This window comes from Canis lupus, chromosome 30, assembly GCF_003254725.2.
Source record: "Canis lupus dingo isolate Sandy chromosome 30, ASM325472v2, whole genome shotgun sequence".
Classification (NCBI taxonomy): domain Eukaryota; kingdom Metazoa; phylum Chordata; class Mammalia; order Carnivora; family Canidae; genus Canis; species Canis lupus.
In genome coordinates, this window is record NC_064272.1 from 31,660,126 (window position 1) to 31,677,112 (window position 16,987).

Genomic DNA, 16,987 nt, shown 5'->3' on the forward strand with positions numbered 1-16,987 from the left:
CTGGAAGAAGTGGGTCATGAGTCCGAGAGGTTTCCTTGGTGCTTTCTTTTATAAATAACTCTTACAAGCTTTGTTTTTCCACTTTATTAATGAGTATGTGGTATCTTCTTAATACATCTTTGAAAATGCTTGCTTGACCAAACTCTGAAACCAATGTTTGTGCCACAAGGATACTGTAATCTTGCAGTCAAAATTAGCTTTGTAATTCATTTTGGAAATCATTATTTCAAAAATCCAACCATTTTATGCTAACACCAACCTTGGAAATATTGGAACTAATTGACAGCTTGATATCATCGCTTTCTTATCAACTCCTCCATCTGGTTTGCCAGGAGCATACAATGTAAAATGAAGGGGCAAGTGGGTAAGTGTGACGAGAATGAGGCAGCCAAACACTATCTTTAGCAGAGATGAATAAAATGCAATTGATGTAACTGCTTTTGACAACACAGAATCCAGTTGCATAGCTAGACTTCTAAATTCTAGAGATTAATTAATTAATTAATTAATTAATTATAGAGCAAACCTTCACTGCATTAAACCTTTCAGGGGCTTCTTATTAAGCAGCTCTGTTCCCAAACTGTCAAAATAATAATCTTCCTCCAAGTAGGAAATATATGGAAAGCAATGCATCTGATGATCATAGAGATGATGGGGGATATGTAAAATTTCAATAAGGTAAATTGGATCTATTTGAAGAAAGGACAGAGATTTAGAACTTAATCTTTTTTCCTACCCAAGTCTGGTGACACATTTCCTACAGTACTTGTCTCTATTGCAATTACTATACAAACAGATATATGGTTATTGAGAGGGGAGAAGAAAATATCTGGCAAGAAAATAAGAAGCTCTTGAGGAAGATTAAGAGAGCAATTCAAATCAATGAACATTTACTAAGTGCCAGTTTTGTGCAAGAAGTTTCACTGGGCTTTACAATTCAGGAGAGGAGAATTAACATTTGTTCAGTGCCCTCCTATGGGGCTAGCTGGCCTTGTACAAAACACTTTCCATACTTGAAATTTTTTTCTTGCCACTATTCCAACAGGTAGCTTTTTACCCCCATTTGATGGAAGCACCAAAAAACGAATTTGTCAAGCTTGGTAAAGGAAGAAATAGGATTCTAGTTCATATCTGCCTGGTTCCAAAGCCTACATTCATCCCTTTTCTCACACATTGCCTTATTTTTACTCAACAACTCTATAAAATAGAATAATTCTTTTTTTTTCTTGTTAAAGAAACCAGAGGAAACTTGATGGTGTGCATGGACAACTTGTGACCAGTGATAGAGCAAGGAATGATGTCCATTTGCCTTTTACTGGTCCGTTACTATCTACTAAACCTGTTGCATATTATCTCATGACTCTGGGAAGAAGTGTAGTTGTCCACAGCTGGCAGATATAGAAAACAACCCGTTGGTTCCATGATAAATAACCAAAGGGAGACAGAACGTAAAGACTGCTAACTCTGGGAAACGAACTAGGGGTGGTAGAAGGGGAGGAGGGCGGGGGGTGGGAGTGAATGGGTGACGGGCACTGGGGGTTATTCTGTATGTTGGTAAATTGAACACCAATAAAAAATAAATTAAAAAAAAAAGAAAAAAGAAAAGAAAAGCCAAAAAAAAAATAATAACCCAGAACAATTTCACTCCCCCCAGCTATGGGGACCAGCATTAGTTACAGAATGGTACGTGAAGTTACAAATACTACAAATACTAGAGCTACAAGGAGGAAATTTAGTACATTCAAAGGAAGAACCCAGAAATGTGCACCTAGAAGTGGGGCTTGCCCTTGAACGGTCTCTTTGTACTTTCCAAATGCCTTTAGACAATAGATGGTAAATCAGCTTGCAGGAGTAATTTGAACAAAAACAATTGAAAGAAAAAAAAAAAAAAACAATTGAAAGAAGTACATCTTCATCCTTGGTGCCTACAAGCAAACAGTAGGTGTGTTCTGATTTCAATCTGTGAGCCCTGAAGGCTTTCCATGACAATTTGTGCAGAGTACAAATGACCAGATGTGTCTACCAGACTGTGATGCCCATCAGTGCAAAGATGCAAATTCAGATCTTTTGAATACTTGGCTCCATGGGAATATTCCAAAGTAATCGATAACACAGGCTGGACCAATGTGTATGTCCAGTTATACTAACAGAGAAAAGGTAACTGTTTCAAAATGCCTGTAGCAACCCAATCTGCAGATTGTTATTGGTGTGACTATTGCTGAAACAGGTGTTGGGTTCATAAATTTGCATAACAAAATGTTTTTCTTGTGGCAGCAGCCCATACAATAATTGGTGCCATCTGTATTTATCTATTGAAATTTGGTTTCTGATATGAACGCAGAGAATCTTGTAGTGTCTAATCTCATAGCACCCATTTTGTTGTGAGGGTGGTTGACGTTGGAGAGGCATTCATCATTTCTAAGGAGAATACAGATTGAAGGAAAATGTCAAAGTGATCACATTGCTTTTTCTTCACCGATCATTTTCATTTCTGACTATGTAAAACAGAATCAAGGCCACACACCTACAGAGCTGCTTCTTCAGAGAAGTCCATGGGGGAAGATCCAGCCAGAATGGAAAACCAAAGGGCCCTGTCAATCTATTTACAATTCCCTTTTGAAAGGCTCTGCTTGCTTGCTTGCTTTCTCTCTTTCTTTGATAGAGAGAAGGGAGGGGTGGAGAGAGAGAGGAAGAAAGAGAAACGGAGCACTGAGCCCTACGCAAGGCTTGATCTCACAACCCTGAGATAGATTATGACCTGAGCCAAAACCAAGAGTCGGACAGACGTGATTTGAGTTGTAGTTTTATCTTGGATTTGTTTCTCATGGAGTTGGGGTAGGGGGGCTTAAGGAAAAATAGAAAATTGTATGAAAACTTAGTTTTTTAAAATCTGAAAGACGATAATGAAACGTTCCAATAAAGAATATCTGAGAACCGTGAAGACAGTCCTTTTCAATGAACATCATAAAATCTACCTGATGATCTCTAGCAATTCAAGCAAACTGCAGATCTTTAAAATAAATAACTTTCGGGTGAACTCGGTATGTATTCTCTCAATATTTTATATTTTTTATACCTCCAGGTCCATGAAGACCTTTATCAGTTAAAGGAGAAATTAACAAATTTCCCTCTTGAGGAAAAAGGAGAGGCTCTAAACATTCAGAACCTTGAAACTGCAATCAAAAGGACTGAAATGGGGCTAAGAGTAAGTAGAGCTTTAGATCTTAAATAAAGTGCTGGAAGGAGACAAAGATTCCTCTAGTAGGAAAGGACTGTGGTTCTCACAAGACCTTGCGTAATTCTGTAACAGAGGTGGACTTAAGTTGGTCATCAGCTTGCTCATTCTGGTCCTTTTATTAAAATCATGATTATTAACTGATTGGTTGGTTTGCATCTTGTCACATCCCACAAAGTATGTAAGCTGTTGGGAATATAAGATTATGCAGCGGCAACCCCTAACATGTGGTTTGATTTAAAAAATTAAGAATTCTTAAAATAACCATTCATCCAGAAATATGCCCAACAAAAAAGGATTCAAAGGAATACTCCAGAGAGTTTCTATCAGATTCGCTGGGATTCTAAAGAATAAGAGCTTGTTTTTCCCTAAACAGCTTACGTATCTTGAGACTAGTCATTTTTGTGATATTGTAATCCTGCAGGTAAAGCTAAAGAGATGTACCAATTTTGAAAGAGAGAAATAAATTACACGGGAACTTCATCATTAAGATGGGTTGAAGGGAAGAGGAGAATCTACTCTTCAGGATAATATTCACTTATAAAACAAGGATCTGGGGGTGCTGGATGGCTCAGTCAGCTAAATGTCTGACCCTTGATTTCTGCTCAGGTCACCATCTCAGGCTCTGTGCTCAATGGGGCATCTACTTGATATTCTTTCTCTCATCCCTCCCCCCCTCCTCCTCGCGCTCTTGCACTTTCTACATCTCTCTCTCTCTCAAATAAACCTCTAAAAAAAAGAAAGGAAGGAAGGAAGGAAGGAAGGAAGGAAGGAAGGAAGGAAGGAAGGAAGGAAGGAACGAACAACAAGGATATATGATCACATGAGTCCAAATAAGGACCATCTCCATCTTCGAGACCTCTAACTGTCATTGTCCTGCTCCAGCCTGAGACTTTCACTCTCCCACGTTATCAGCTCCACAGCCCAGCTCCTCAGGCTGTGAGAGATATGGTGTGTTCTGTTGCCTCATCAAACTGGCACACCATTGTCCTACATTACCTGACAGTGAGAGGGCTGCACCCAGCTGGAGTCTTGCAGTTGGCCACTTTAAATAATCTGTTACCTAAGGCCCAAATTCTTTCCCTGGATGCTTGCTTGAAATCCCTATAAATGAAAGACATTACTCCATGTCTGTCCTGCCTAGTAAGCTTACCTGGCTAAGCGATTTACTGACTGTTGTGCATAGTTTAATTTGTGAAAAGTGCTACAGGTCACTCGAGCTTTGCGTCTCAATTGTTTATTATGCTTTTTGGGATAGTGAAAGTCATTTAGCCTCGAAATGCCCAACAATACCTTAGGCATGTAATAAACACATAGTATGTTGTGTCTTTTGGCTTAATTACACAATTCAAAGCATTACCCTAATGAAATAAAGTAAATTAGCTGAGTATCTTAAGTCCACTATAATAACCTAAACTTTAACTTTTCTGTAACAGATTCACATTGAGAAGTATTTAAATGTTGTAAACCATCATGTGTTAACAACTCCTGTTAATGACGATAATTTGTATTCTCCTCACACTTCCAGCTGGTAAGTAAAATAGCCATTTTGGGGTTGAAAACAAATACGATAAAAAAAATAACTTTTCCCACTCAGGTCAGGTGACCATAAAGTCAAAATCTCCTTGGCTTTGTTCATATCCATTCTACTAATTTCAGTAGTTTTGTATAAAAAGTTAATGGCAAAATTTGAACTTTAATGAAGTTTATTCAGGGTTACTCTTCTTGTCTTCTAATGCTTGACACCATGACAATTACTTCAGGGTCCTAGTTTTGGTGTTACTGCTTTTTGTTTGTTTGTTTGTTTTTTGTTTTTTTTTTTAGTAAAAGGTATCCAAAATTCAACTCCTCTAAAGGGAATATTTTAATGCAAATCCATTTTTACTCTATGAAGCTTACATGGAAATTTCTTTACAGTTTTTAGCACATCACATGTGCTTTATTGTAGAGCACAATTTTTTTTTTAATTTTGGTATCCAGGATGAACAAAACAAAAATAATAAAACTTGCTTGAAATATTCACAATGTAATATATCCTAAGAGTTGATTTATTAAAATTAGACTTGAGTGAGAAAGAAATTGCCTGCCTTACTTTGGACCCTCTTACAGGTAGGCCTCCTGAATTTGAGTGTATGTAAAGTAAGGTTTTGTGCTAAGCTTAAAAGCCCTGTGGCCCTACTTGCATGTAAATATATACCAAGCATAAGTAAGTAGTATCAGATTGTAAGGTCAAGTTTCAGAAATAGTGCACAAGGAAACACAGCAATCTATAGACATAACCAGGATCCAGCATTCTGTAGTGGGGAGCAGAGCCTTGGGGGGTATCTGTCTCCCTTGCCCCCACATGAAGGAATGCCACAGGCATCCATCATTCCTTGTAGAGGCAACCCTTCCCTCAGTTGTCTAGTTTTTTCATTTAAGTCTTTGATTTTTACATTTGGGAATTTAAAAAATGACCTGAAAACAGGTTAGTATTCATAATCTTTTAAAACAAGGAATCTGTAAGGAAAAAAATAAAAAAGAGATTCTTGGAGAAGAAAATATTGGAGATCAGTTTGCCAACTTATACTGATGGACTCTGTTTGAAATCAAGGGAAGCCTATAGGCAAAGTGTGAAGCCTTTGTAGACCGCAGCGGACAGATCTGCAGTAGGCTGTGGCCAAAGACTGAGCATTAAAGTAGCAAGTAGGAAAGCCTCAGAATGGGGGGGTTGGGGAAAGCAAACAGGAAAGAAGATGTCTATCTCCAACTCTGATGAAGTTCTCTTGTCCTATCTCTAGCTTTCTCTTTATTCTTCTATCCTGACAAAGAATAGAGGGTCTGGGCCATCCATTTGAAAATTAGGATGGCTGAAGAAGAGCAAACTCTGAAGCAATTACAGCCACAGAGAACCAAGCAGAAAGGTTCTGGAAGAGGTCTTTCTTGTACAATTCTTATCCCTTGCTGAGGAGTATCCTTGCCCACTTAGGATGTGGAAGAGTAAAGGAAGACTTCATCATCAATTGGGGCATGGAGCTGGCTCCCAGAGCAGTCTTTGGATCCTTTCTCTCCTATTCAATAGAATAATAATTGCTGGCCCTCCTGGCAGGAAGATGGGAGCCTGGCAAGTCTGCATGAGCCTCACATGCCTGGGGGACTGTCTCCATCAGAGCTGTGGATGTGTAGTGCTAACGTTGCATGAATTTGAAAATGACATGATAGGAGCCAGGTTGAAAACTGGAGAGAAGTCTAAACTGGGTCTTTTTTTTTTTTTAAGATTATTTATTTATTTATTTATTTATTTATTTATTTTTAATGACAGAGAGAGAGAGAGAGGCAGAGGCACAGGCAGAGGGAGAAGCAGGCTCCATGCAGGGACCCTGATGCAGGATTTGATCCCAGGACACCAGGATCACACCCTGAGCCAAAAGCAGACATTCAACCATTGAGCTGCTATGGTGCCCCTAACTGAGCCTTTAAAGTAAGCAGGCCTGAGGTCCTGTGAGTCCAAGTGTGAGTCACAGGGAGTGGCTCAGGGAAGAAGAGAGGCAGTCGATGGAAATGGAAAACAGGAGACCCAGGACCTCTGGAACCGTTGCCTGTGACTGGTATATTCCTGGGTGGGTTAGTCACATGGGACTCTGCACTTGCAGGGGTATCCCAAGAGACTGTCATGAACGGACTTGCCTTCGGAGTCTGTGCCCATGGGGAGTTTTCTATGCAAAGCTGTTTACAGAGCCCAGAATTCTTTTAGGTTCTGCCTGGGGGCAGCAGGACTGGCCAATTCATTGCATTTTTATTCTGAGGTTCCATGACAGTCTTTATAATACTCAAGTAAGAAGGTGGTTTTTCTTCATTGATGGCATGACTCACTAACAGACAAGTTGCTTATCTCAACACTGATCAGGAGGCCAAAGGAGGAGACCTAGCTTATCAAAATTTTGAGTTGGAACAAGCTGGACCTGGACTTTTATCCCACATGGCCTTTAGTCTGAACATTGGGACATGGATCCATAATATGTATTTATTTATAAATTATATATTTACTCTAGGGAATGAATACATTATAAAATATACCAACAAAGAAACATTTAAATAATGAGACAGATTAAACAGCTTAAAAATCTTTCTTTGCTAAATCACAAAGCTTTCTTTTGCTAAAAAAAGGTTATCATAATATTATATAATATCATAATATCATATATTAATCATAATATCATAATCATAATATTCTGGCTGCTTTATCTTGTTCATCAGGATGGCTTTACACTGGCTGTGGCCAATAACCCAAAATACACTCTACACTTAGTGGAGATTCAGCATAGATGCTGATTGAATGGAAGTCCAATTAGTCTACTGGATAATTTTCAAGTTTGCAGTTGGGGGTGGAGATTTGGTGGACTCTTCATAAGTTTGATGGGTTTATCATCATTTTTTGGTCCCTAGTGTGGCTAAAGAAAAGCTCATGATATGAGTAGGTGTCCATTCTGGCATTTTCTTATTTTTCCCTGATGCCCATTTTCATCATTTTCAAAATTCAGTGTGTGTGTGTGTGTGTGTGTGTGTGTGTGTGTGTGGTTTTTATTTTGTTTTTTTTTTTTTTGCGGGAATCTTTTTAAAACAACTGTCTATTGTCTCAGGATTGAGTGAAAACTAAATGATAGAATCCATAAACCCACTCACTGAGTGGGGTTTTTTTTTGTTTTGTTTTTTTTTTTGGACAATGCTGTAAAAAAAAAAAAAAAAAAAACATGTACTAGTAAAGACCCCACTGTTCATGCTTTTGTGGTTTGGAGTCTCCACTCCCAGGAGGCCTCCAGAACCTCAGGTGACATGACCCCATGAGAAATCCAGGGACAAGCTCAATATTAAATAGTAGCCCAGAGAATTTCTTAATTTCTTATTTGACATATTTCTTAGTTGGTATAAATAGAAGTTCTTATGCTCTTATATTATACAACCAATGGCATTATCTTATGGAGATGTGGGCATCCTATTTGAGAGGCCATGGGTTCTAGAATGATAGTTCTTAAACTTTGGTTTGCAATCCTCTTTCATTGCCTTGCAGGTGGTCCTGGAATTTGCATTTTAACAAACAGTCTTGCTATTCCTTTTTTTTTAAATAATAAACTTATTTTTTATTGGTGTTCAATTTGCCAACATACAGAATAACACCCAGTGCTCATCCCGTCAAGTGCCCCCCTCAGTGCCCGTCACCCAGTCACCCCCACCCCCCGCCCTCCTCCCCTTCCACCACCCCTAGTTTGTTTCCCAGAGTTAGGAGTCTTTATGTTCTGCCTCCCTTTCTGATATTTCCTACCCATTTCTTCTCCCTTCCTTCTATTCCCTTTCACTATTATTTATATTCCCCAAATGAATGAGAACATATAATGTTTGTCCTTCTCCGATTGACTTACTTCACTCAGCATAATACCCTCCAGTTCCATCCACGTTGAAGCAAATGGTGGGTATTTGTCATTTCTAATGGCTGAGTAATATTCCATTGTATACATAAACCACATCTTCTTTATCCATTCATCTTTTGATGGACACCGAGGCTCCTTCCACAGTTTGGCTATTGTGGCCATTGCTGCTATAAACATCGGGGTGCAGGTGTCCCGGCATTTCATTGCATCTGTATCTTTGGGGTAAATCCCCAACAGCGCAATTGCTGGGTGATAGAGCAGGTCTATTTTTAACTCAAAGCTGTGGTCATCAAGACAGTGTGGTACTGGCACAAAAACAGACACATAGAACAATGGAACAGAATAGAGAATCCAGAAGTGGACCCTCAACTTTATGGTCAACTAATATTCGATAAAGGAGGAAAGACTATCCATTGGAAGAAAGACAGTCTCTTCAATAAATGGTGCTGGGAAAATTGGACATCCACATCCAGAAGAATGAAACTAGACCACTCTCTTTCACCATACACAAAGATAAACTCAAAATGGATGAAAGATCTAAATGTGAGACAAGATTCCATCAAAATCCTAGAGGAGAACACAGGCAACACCCTTTTTGAACAGTAACTTCTTCTTCTACGGCCACAGTAACTTCTTGCAAGATACATCCACGAAGGCAAAAGAAACAAAAGCAAAAATGAACTATTGGGACTTCATCAAGATAAGAAGCTTTTGCACAGCAAAGGATACAGTCAACAAAACTCAAAGACAACCTGCAGAATGGGAGAAGATATTTGCAAATGACATATCAGATAAAGGGCTAGTTTCCAAGATCTATAAAGATCTTATTAAACTCAACAGCAAAGAAACAAACAATCCAATCATGAAATGGGCAAAAGACATGAACAGAAATCTCACAGAGGAAGACAGACATGGCCAACACACACATGAGAAAATGCTCTGCATCACTTGCCATCAGGGAAATACAAATCAAAACCACAATGAGATACCACCTCACACCAGTGAGAATGGGGAAAATTAACAAGGCAGGAAACCACAAATGTTGGAGAGGATGCAGAGAAAAGGGAACCCTCTTACACTGTTGGTGGGAATGTGAAATGGTGCAGCCACTCTGGAAAACTGTGTGGAGGTTCCTCAAACAGTCTTGCTATTCCTAATGCAGATAATTTGTGCTTGGAATCCCTGGAACAAGTAGGACTCCCTGGAATCAGTATTCTTTTGGCCACATAGACAGCCTGCCTCTATATGATCAAGAGCCTAGTCCTGGAAATTCAGCTATCCCATTGCTATGAAGGGTTGGAGTAAGCCTCTTGTGCTAGGAACAAGCCAGTAGTAGGACCTGGCAGTCAGGCTGGGAGGACTGCCACTGTTTGGTTAAACTGTGAGTGTGCTAGAGTGTCAGAGGAGCAACTCCTTCTGAGAGGGGTGCCATACAATTAGGACTGTGGATCCCTGTTGCTCCTTTGACAGCAAGCACAGTTGCTATGAGTAACTGAGAATCAACACTGTTCAGATATATGGGGCTTCTTTCCATCTGTGGAAACCCAGGAAATCAGGAGAGTTCATTCCAAATGACCACTGTCCCTGGATAGACCTTTAAGGATAGACCTTAAAAATAATTTAGAACAGGAGCACCTGGGTGGCTCAGTGGTTGAGCATCTGCCTTTGGTTCAGGGCATGATCCCGGCAACCTGGGATTGAGTCTCACACTGGGCTCCCCAGAGGGAGCCTACTTCTCCCTCTGCCTATGTCTCTCCCTCTCTCTCTCTCTCTCTCTCTCTCTCTCTCTCTCATGAATAAATAAAATCATTAAAAAATAATAATAATTTAGAACAGACCAGATACAATAATCATCATCTTCATTTTTATCATTATTGTGAATTTCATCATTGTCACCAATATCTTCATAATACCTAACAGTTATACAAAGGACTTTATTTTACCCTATGAGGCAGATACTGATCCTTTACTTTTAAAGATGTGCATACTGAGGAACACAGCAGGCCCAGTTTGTGCGGGTCATGAGTAATGAGGCCCAGACTCAAGTCTGGTCACCTGTCTGTGGTTGAACACTCTCCCACACCATTTCAGGCTGCCTGAAAACCAAGAAGCAGCATTTTCACAAAAGATGGTTTTCTTTTCAACAAGAAAGGAAAACCTGGTCATTTTGTCCAGTAGAAACAAAAAATAGGGACACAAAGTGATAACGATGGATTTCAGCAAATACAAGATTTTCCCAGCAGACATGAAGACAGTGATGAGGACATTATCAGAAGTGGCATATTTTCCTCCAAAGAGCTCAACAAGCCTTTGTATTGTTTTCAAAATATGTACCACTATGATCCCCATTTTGTCAGTGATTCTCCTATGTCAACGTGTGGTTCTTCCTCTCACATGACTGGCTTTCATGGATTTTATTGCTTATAATATCTGTTCGCACTGCTCATAACGACCACACTTTGCTTATTGACACTGGGAGGGTGACTACCATCTGTACCAACATGATCAGAACCACACCAAAATCTCCATTTTATATTCTGTCATGCCAGCGTTTGTGAAGGGGAAATAGCAAATAGATAATAGTGAGCATCAGTGAGAGGGAACGAAGGTGTTTGTGTTGCAAGGTGAGTGTGTATCAGAAGGTATATTTTCCTCATTTGATGAAGCGTCCCGGAGCCCATTCATTGTGGGTTGTTACATGGAAGTACACAAATCCCACTTATGTAGACTATGACTACAGCCTAATCACAGAGAGAGGTGAAGCACAGGGAACAAGAAAGTAACACTGGTGATCTGCGTGAAGGGTATGTGGATGTGAACTGTTCTTTCCACTTCTCAGTGGGTGTGAAATGTTTTTAAACAAAAAAGAAATTTTTTAAATAGAAAGCAGCATAAAATGAAAAACTAACAAACTGGGGAAACATTTGCAATAGATATAACACAAAAATTGCCAATATTCATAGAAAGAGAGCTCATGCCAATAAAAAAAAAAAAAACCCAACTTGACATAGAAGGACATTGACAGACTAAGTCACAGAGATAGAAATGCAGATAACTGTGTAAGGGTGAAAAATGTATAATCTCACTGCGAAACCAGAGAAATGCCAACTAAACAATGTATTACTATTTTTTCTTACAAATTAGGACAACAGATGATTTAAACCATCCTCAAACTCAGAGCTGATAAGTGGCAGTAGGATGGGAATATTTTGATTCTATCACTAAAGGGTTAAGTTGGCCCAAAGCCCCTAAAGGCAATTTCTCAATGGGTGTGAGAGCTTTTCAAAATTGTCATTTTTTAATTTAGTAGTTGTACTTCTAGGAACTTCTCCTAGGAAATAAGACACGTGGACCTCTGTATAAGTTTGTTTACTTTGGTGTTCTATTTTATAGCAATAAATGTGGAAATGCCTTCAAGGTTAACAGTAAAAGCATGATTCAATCTATAGCTCATCTTATGTGTGCATTACATACCTATTAAAACTGATACTGTCCGAGGGGCACCTGGGTGGCTCAATCAGTTCAGCATCTGCCTTCAGCTCAGGTCATGATCACAGGCTCCTGAGCTTGAGCCCTGCATCGGGCTCTCTGCTCAGTGGGGAGTCTGCTTCTCCCTCTGTCAAATAAATAAAATCTTTTTAAAAAGTTTAAAACTGATACTGCCCAAGAAATTCTAATGACATGGAAAGTCCTCACAGTGTATGTTGACAGGGGAGAAAGCAGAATGCAAAATTGTATCTCATTTCAAACTCACTTCTAAATACGTAATGCACAGAATTAAAAAGATTCATAAGAAATACATGAAGAGAGTTTCACCTCTAGGAAGATGGTGTAGACATACTTGCCCCTATTCCTTCTGATAAATACAGCTAAAAAGCCTGGACATTAGATATAAAACATATGAAGGCTTGGAAAGAAGGCAGGCCAGTTAGGGGCCCTAGGACCCAAGGAAGGACATAATGTTCGTGAAGCTCCTGAATTTTCTTTTTGTTTTGTGTATCCTGTTATCCTGTGTTCCTTCTCTCTGAAGAGCTTCTTGTATCATTTCTTGCAAGACAGGTCTCTGGCGAAGAATTCCCTTAGTTTTTGTTTATTTGAGTTTTTATTTCCCCTTTGTCTTTGAAGCATAGTCTCGCTGGATATAGAATTCCAGGTTAGTGAGTTTTTTCTTTCCGTACTTCAATTAGTCCACTCAACTCTCTCCTTGCTTGCATGGCTATGATGTCTGATATAATTTATGTCTCTCTTCTATAGGTAAGTTGGGGTTTTTCTTTGCCTTCTTTCAAGATTTTGTTTTAGTTTTTCATAGTTTGAATAGGATATGCCCTAGGTATAATTTTTTAGGATCTATTCCAGCTTGGTATTCTCTGAGCTCCCTAGATCTGTGATATAGTATCTGTCATTAATTTTGGAGAATTCTCAGCCATTATTACTCAAATATGTCTTCTGCTCCTTTCTTTTTTTTCTGATGTTCTCAGTATATATCTGTTACACCTTTTATAATTGTCCCACAGTTCCTGGACATTCTGGTCTGTTTTGTTCATTCCTTTTTCTCTTTGCATTTCAGTTTAGGAGTTTCTATTGACATTTCTTCAAGTTCACAGATTCTTTTCTTGGCTGTACCCAGTCGATTAATAAACCCATGAAAAGCATTCTTCATTTCTCTTAGTGTTTTTGATTTCTAGAATTTCCTTTATATTCTTTCAATTTCAATATCTCTGCTTATGTATCTGCTCTTGCATGACATCTACATTTTTTCCATTAGAGCCCTAGCCTATTTATCAGAGTGATTTTAAATTCCTTGTCTGATAACTCCACAATCTTTTGTTATATCTGATTCTGATGCTTGCTCTGTCTCTTTAAACTTTTTTTTTTCCTTGACTTTTAGCATTCCTTATCACTTCTTTTGAAAGCTGGACATGATGAATTGGGTAATAGGAAATGAGATGAGTAGGCCTTGAGTAGGAGGTAAGTAGGCCTTTACCTGGCTAGGAGTTGTACTGTGTTTACTGTAACTGTAGGTGTCCGACAATTCAATTTCCTCAGCTGTCTTTGCTTTTGTCCCTCCTGTGGTCTTTGGATTTCCCTAGAAACTCTTTCCTAAATAAGAGTTTCCCTAGAAACTCTTTCCTTTCTTTCCCTAGAAACTCTTTCCTAGCCTTGAAGTCCTCTCATCTGTGATCTTCTGTTATACAGATGCCTGTAGATGTAGGGTGTTGGAGGGACACATTCAATACTCCTTGATCTGGCCTCCCATCTTTAACTGGGTCTGTTCCTCCAGACTGTTACCTTCACAAGTCTTTCTTGGTATCCCCCTCAGAGGTGAGACAGGAAGAATGGAGGGGGCTGGAGTTAGCTAGTTGCCCTTTCTCAGGCCAGATAATAATTTTCGTTGAGAGCTGGCCTTTAATACAGAGAACAGAACAAGGGACAGAACTCTCTGGGAGTAGTTTGAAATGATTTATTTTCACTCCCCACTGCTAAAAGCAGGAGGGGATTTTTCTCAGACTTAATGGTAAGAACATGGTGGGGTTCCTGGAGGTAAAACTTAGGCAAGTCTGCCCCCCACCCACCAAGCCTTGGACCCTCAGAGTTGTTTGGTGATTGTTTTTTTTTTTTTTAAAGATTGTATTTATTCATTTATTTGAGAGAAAGAACACAAGCATGGAGGAGCGGCAGAGGGAGAGGGAGAAGTAGACTCTCCACTGAGTGGGGAACCCGATGCAGGATTTGATCCCAAGACCCAGGGATCATGAGCTGAACTGAAGGCAGATGCTTAACCAACTGCTCCACCCAGGCACCCCCAGCCCCTCAGAGGTTTGATTGTTTTTTTACCCCCTCAGAGTTTTTAATGCTCAAGCTAATGCACACTGAGCCTCTGGCAATTTGTTAAGTAAAGTTAAACTGTTCTTGCCAATTCCAGTTCCAGCAGGAGGCTTCCACTCTGTAACTTTATCCAGGTCTGTCCATGTGTCTTTGTTTCTCTCCAGTTTTCAGGGCAGTAGTTTTCCCTGTGATCCCAATTCTCTGATAGATCAAAGAAGAATTGCTTTTCAGTTTGTTCAGCTTTTTCTTATCACCCCCATCCTCACAATAACTTCATGTTGAAATGAAGTCAGGAGTCTACAAACTTTTTTTTTTTTTTTTTTTTTTAAGATTTTATTTACTTAGGGACACCTGGGTGGCTCAGCAGTTGAGCATCTGTCTTTGGCTAAGGGCAGGATCCCAGTGTCTAGGGATCGAGTCCCACATCGGGCTCCCTGCATGGAGCCTGCTTCTCCCTCTGCCTGTATCTTTGCCTCTGTGTGTGTGTGTGTGTGTGTGTGTGTGTGTGTGTGTGTGATGAATAAAAGATTTTTGAAAGATTTAAAATTTTTTAAATTTTAGATTAAAATTTTAAGATTTTTAAAATCTTTTTAAAAAAAGATTTTATTTATTCACGAGAGACATGGAGAGAGAGGTAGGGACATAGGCAGAGGGAGGAGGCGGCTCTCTGCAGGGAGCCTGATACGAGACTCCATCCCAGGACTCTGGGATCAGGACCTGAGCCAAAGGCAGATGCTCAACCACTGAGCCACCCAGGCATCCCCACAAATTTTTCTTAATGATGATTTTACAAACATGGACATCACAGTAGAGTCAAGAGATTGAATTTAACTGATCTTAATTATTTTGACCATTTTAAGGTCTGCTTTCAAATGAAAAGTTTTAAGACACATATTACACAGTTGTTCTTACAACTTTGTTTTTACACTGCACTCCCATGGAGCTGCCCACTGCTTAATAAGGAGGACCTTTCACCACCTTTGATCCCCCAAGTCTTTGAAACTATATAAAATAGCAGAAATTTAAAGAATATAAGTGCTAACTGCTTAGGGACCAGCATGTTGAATATATTTAGCATCGGCCATTCTGTAATTTAGTTTTACAAAACAAAATACAGCATGCTGGATTTTTCTCTACCAAAAAATGTTTTATATTTTATAGTATAGTAATTATGTCAGTCGTGGGTCATACAACCTCAGCCAGAGATAGAGCTTTTCACTCATGTTATAGTGGTCATCATCAGACTCAGAAGTTGCTCTGCTTAATAAAACAAGTGCGGTTCTATAACGGTAAAAATGCTAAAGTTGACCTAGTTTATTGTAATTACCATTAGGATATTTCCTGTAAAATCTAACTTAACTAGGAAGCAAATTACAATTTGTGGTTGTTAAATTCAATTTTAAATTTTCTTTTTCTTTCTTTTTTTAAACTTAGGTTGCTTCCAGCTGTAATTGATCAGAAATCATTTGTTTTCCCTCTAGAATCTGAGGGTAAACTTTGGCAAACCCAAAGACAGCATGGTACATTTCCACATGCCTTTCCAAAAATAAAGGTAGGAATAGAGAAATCCATAGAGACAGAAAGGGGATTCGTGGTTGGGGAGTCTGAGAGAGGGGAGGCTGAGGAGGGACATGTGATGGATATATCAAGTGTCTTTTTGGGATGATGAAACATTCTGGAATTTGATAGTGGTGATGGTTGCTCCACTCTGTGGATCTACTAAACACCATTGAATTGTACACTTCAGAAGGGTAATTTTAAGGTATATGAAATATGTCTCAATAAAGCTGTTAGGGAAAAAATAAAACCTTTTCAGAGTAAAGGCAGGAAATTTATTTTGTGTTCTAAATGAGAAAACATGCCACTGGTGTTTCAGATATGTTCATGGCACAGTCAGTTTCTATCACAAAAGTGCTTTCTTCAGAACGCAAAATATATCAAAACACAGTGCCTTCAAATTTTTTAACTAGCAATAATTGCGTCTCAGATAAGCCAATGGCTACCATGCTGCCATTGTGCAAAGCTAGAAGTTTTGAACAGGGCCCTTGGAAGGCAAGTTTCCAGGTGGCAAGGGATAGAGCCCAAGAGGTTACTGATTTTACCTGCTGGAGGCTCTTGCAATTGGATTCCTGTTTCTTCCCCAACTCCCCAAAAGTGGTAACAGCTCACCTCCTGTCAGTGCTTTAGGAACACCAACTTGATTAACCTTCAGAAAGATCCTAGAGGGACGTGCTATTATGGTCTTCATTTCATTGATGGAGAAGCCAAGATTCAGAAATATTAAAGAAATTGCCCAAGATGACACAGCTCGTAAGTGTCAGAGCCAGGATTGTGTGCCCAGAAATACAGTGATAAGCACTGTGGTACCCCCACTTTAAATAATAGCTTCGTTGAGGTATTATTAATATACCATAAAATTTACCCTTTGAAGTGTACATTCAGTGGTTCTTAGTATATTCACCAAACTTTGCAGCCATTCCATGATACCCTTTTTTACATCGGTGTTACCCATATTTTTCCT

At 39.2% G+C, this 16,987-nt stretch overlaps 1 protein-coding gene across 20 annotated transcripts in view; it reads left to right on the forward strand.

The window, feature by feature from the left end:
• Positions 1–16,987, forward strand: part of IQCH (IQ motif containing H) — a 214,018-nt gene that overhangs the window by 5,151 nt on the left and 191,880 nt on the right. For all 20 annotated transcript variants that reach the window (XM_025472384.3, XM_035708685.2, XM_049104104.1 and 17 more), the window contains exons 2-4: positions 3,083–3,205; positions 4,672–4,766; positions 15,901–16,018. In XM_025472384.3, the coding sequence (XP_025328169.1) occupies positions 3,083–3,205; positions 4,672–4,766; positions 15,901–16,018 (336 nt within the window). The remainder of the gene's footprint in view (positions 1–3,082; positions 3,206–4,671; positions 4,767–15,900; positions 16,019–16,987) is intronic.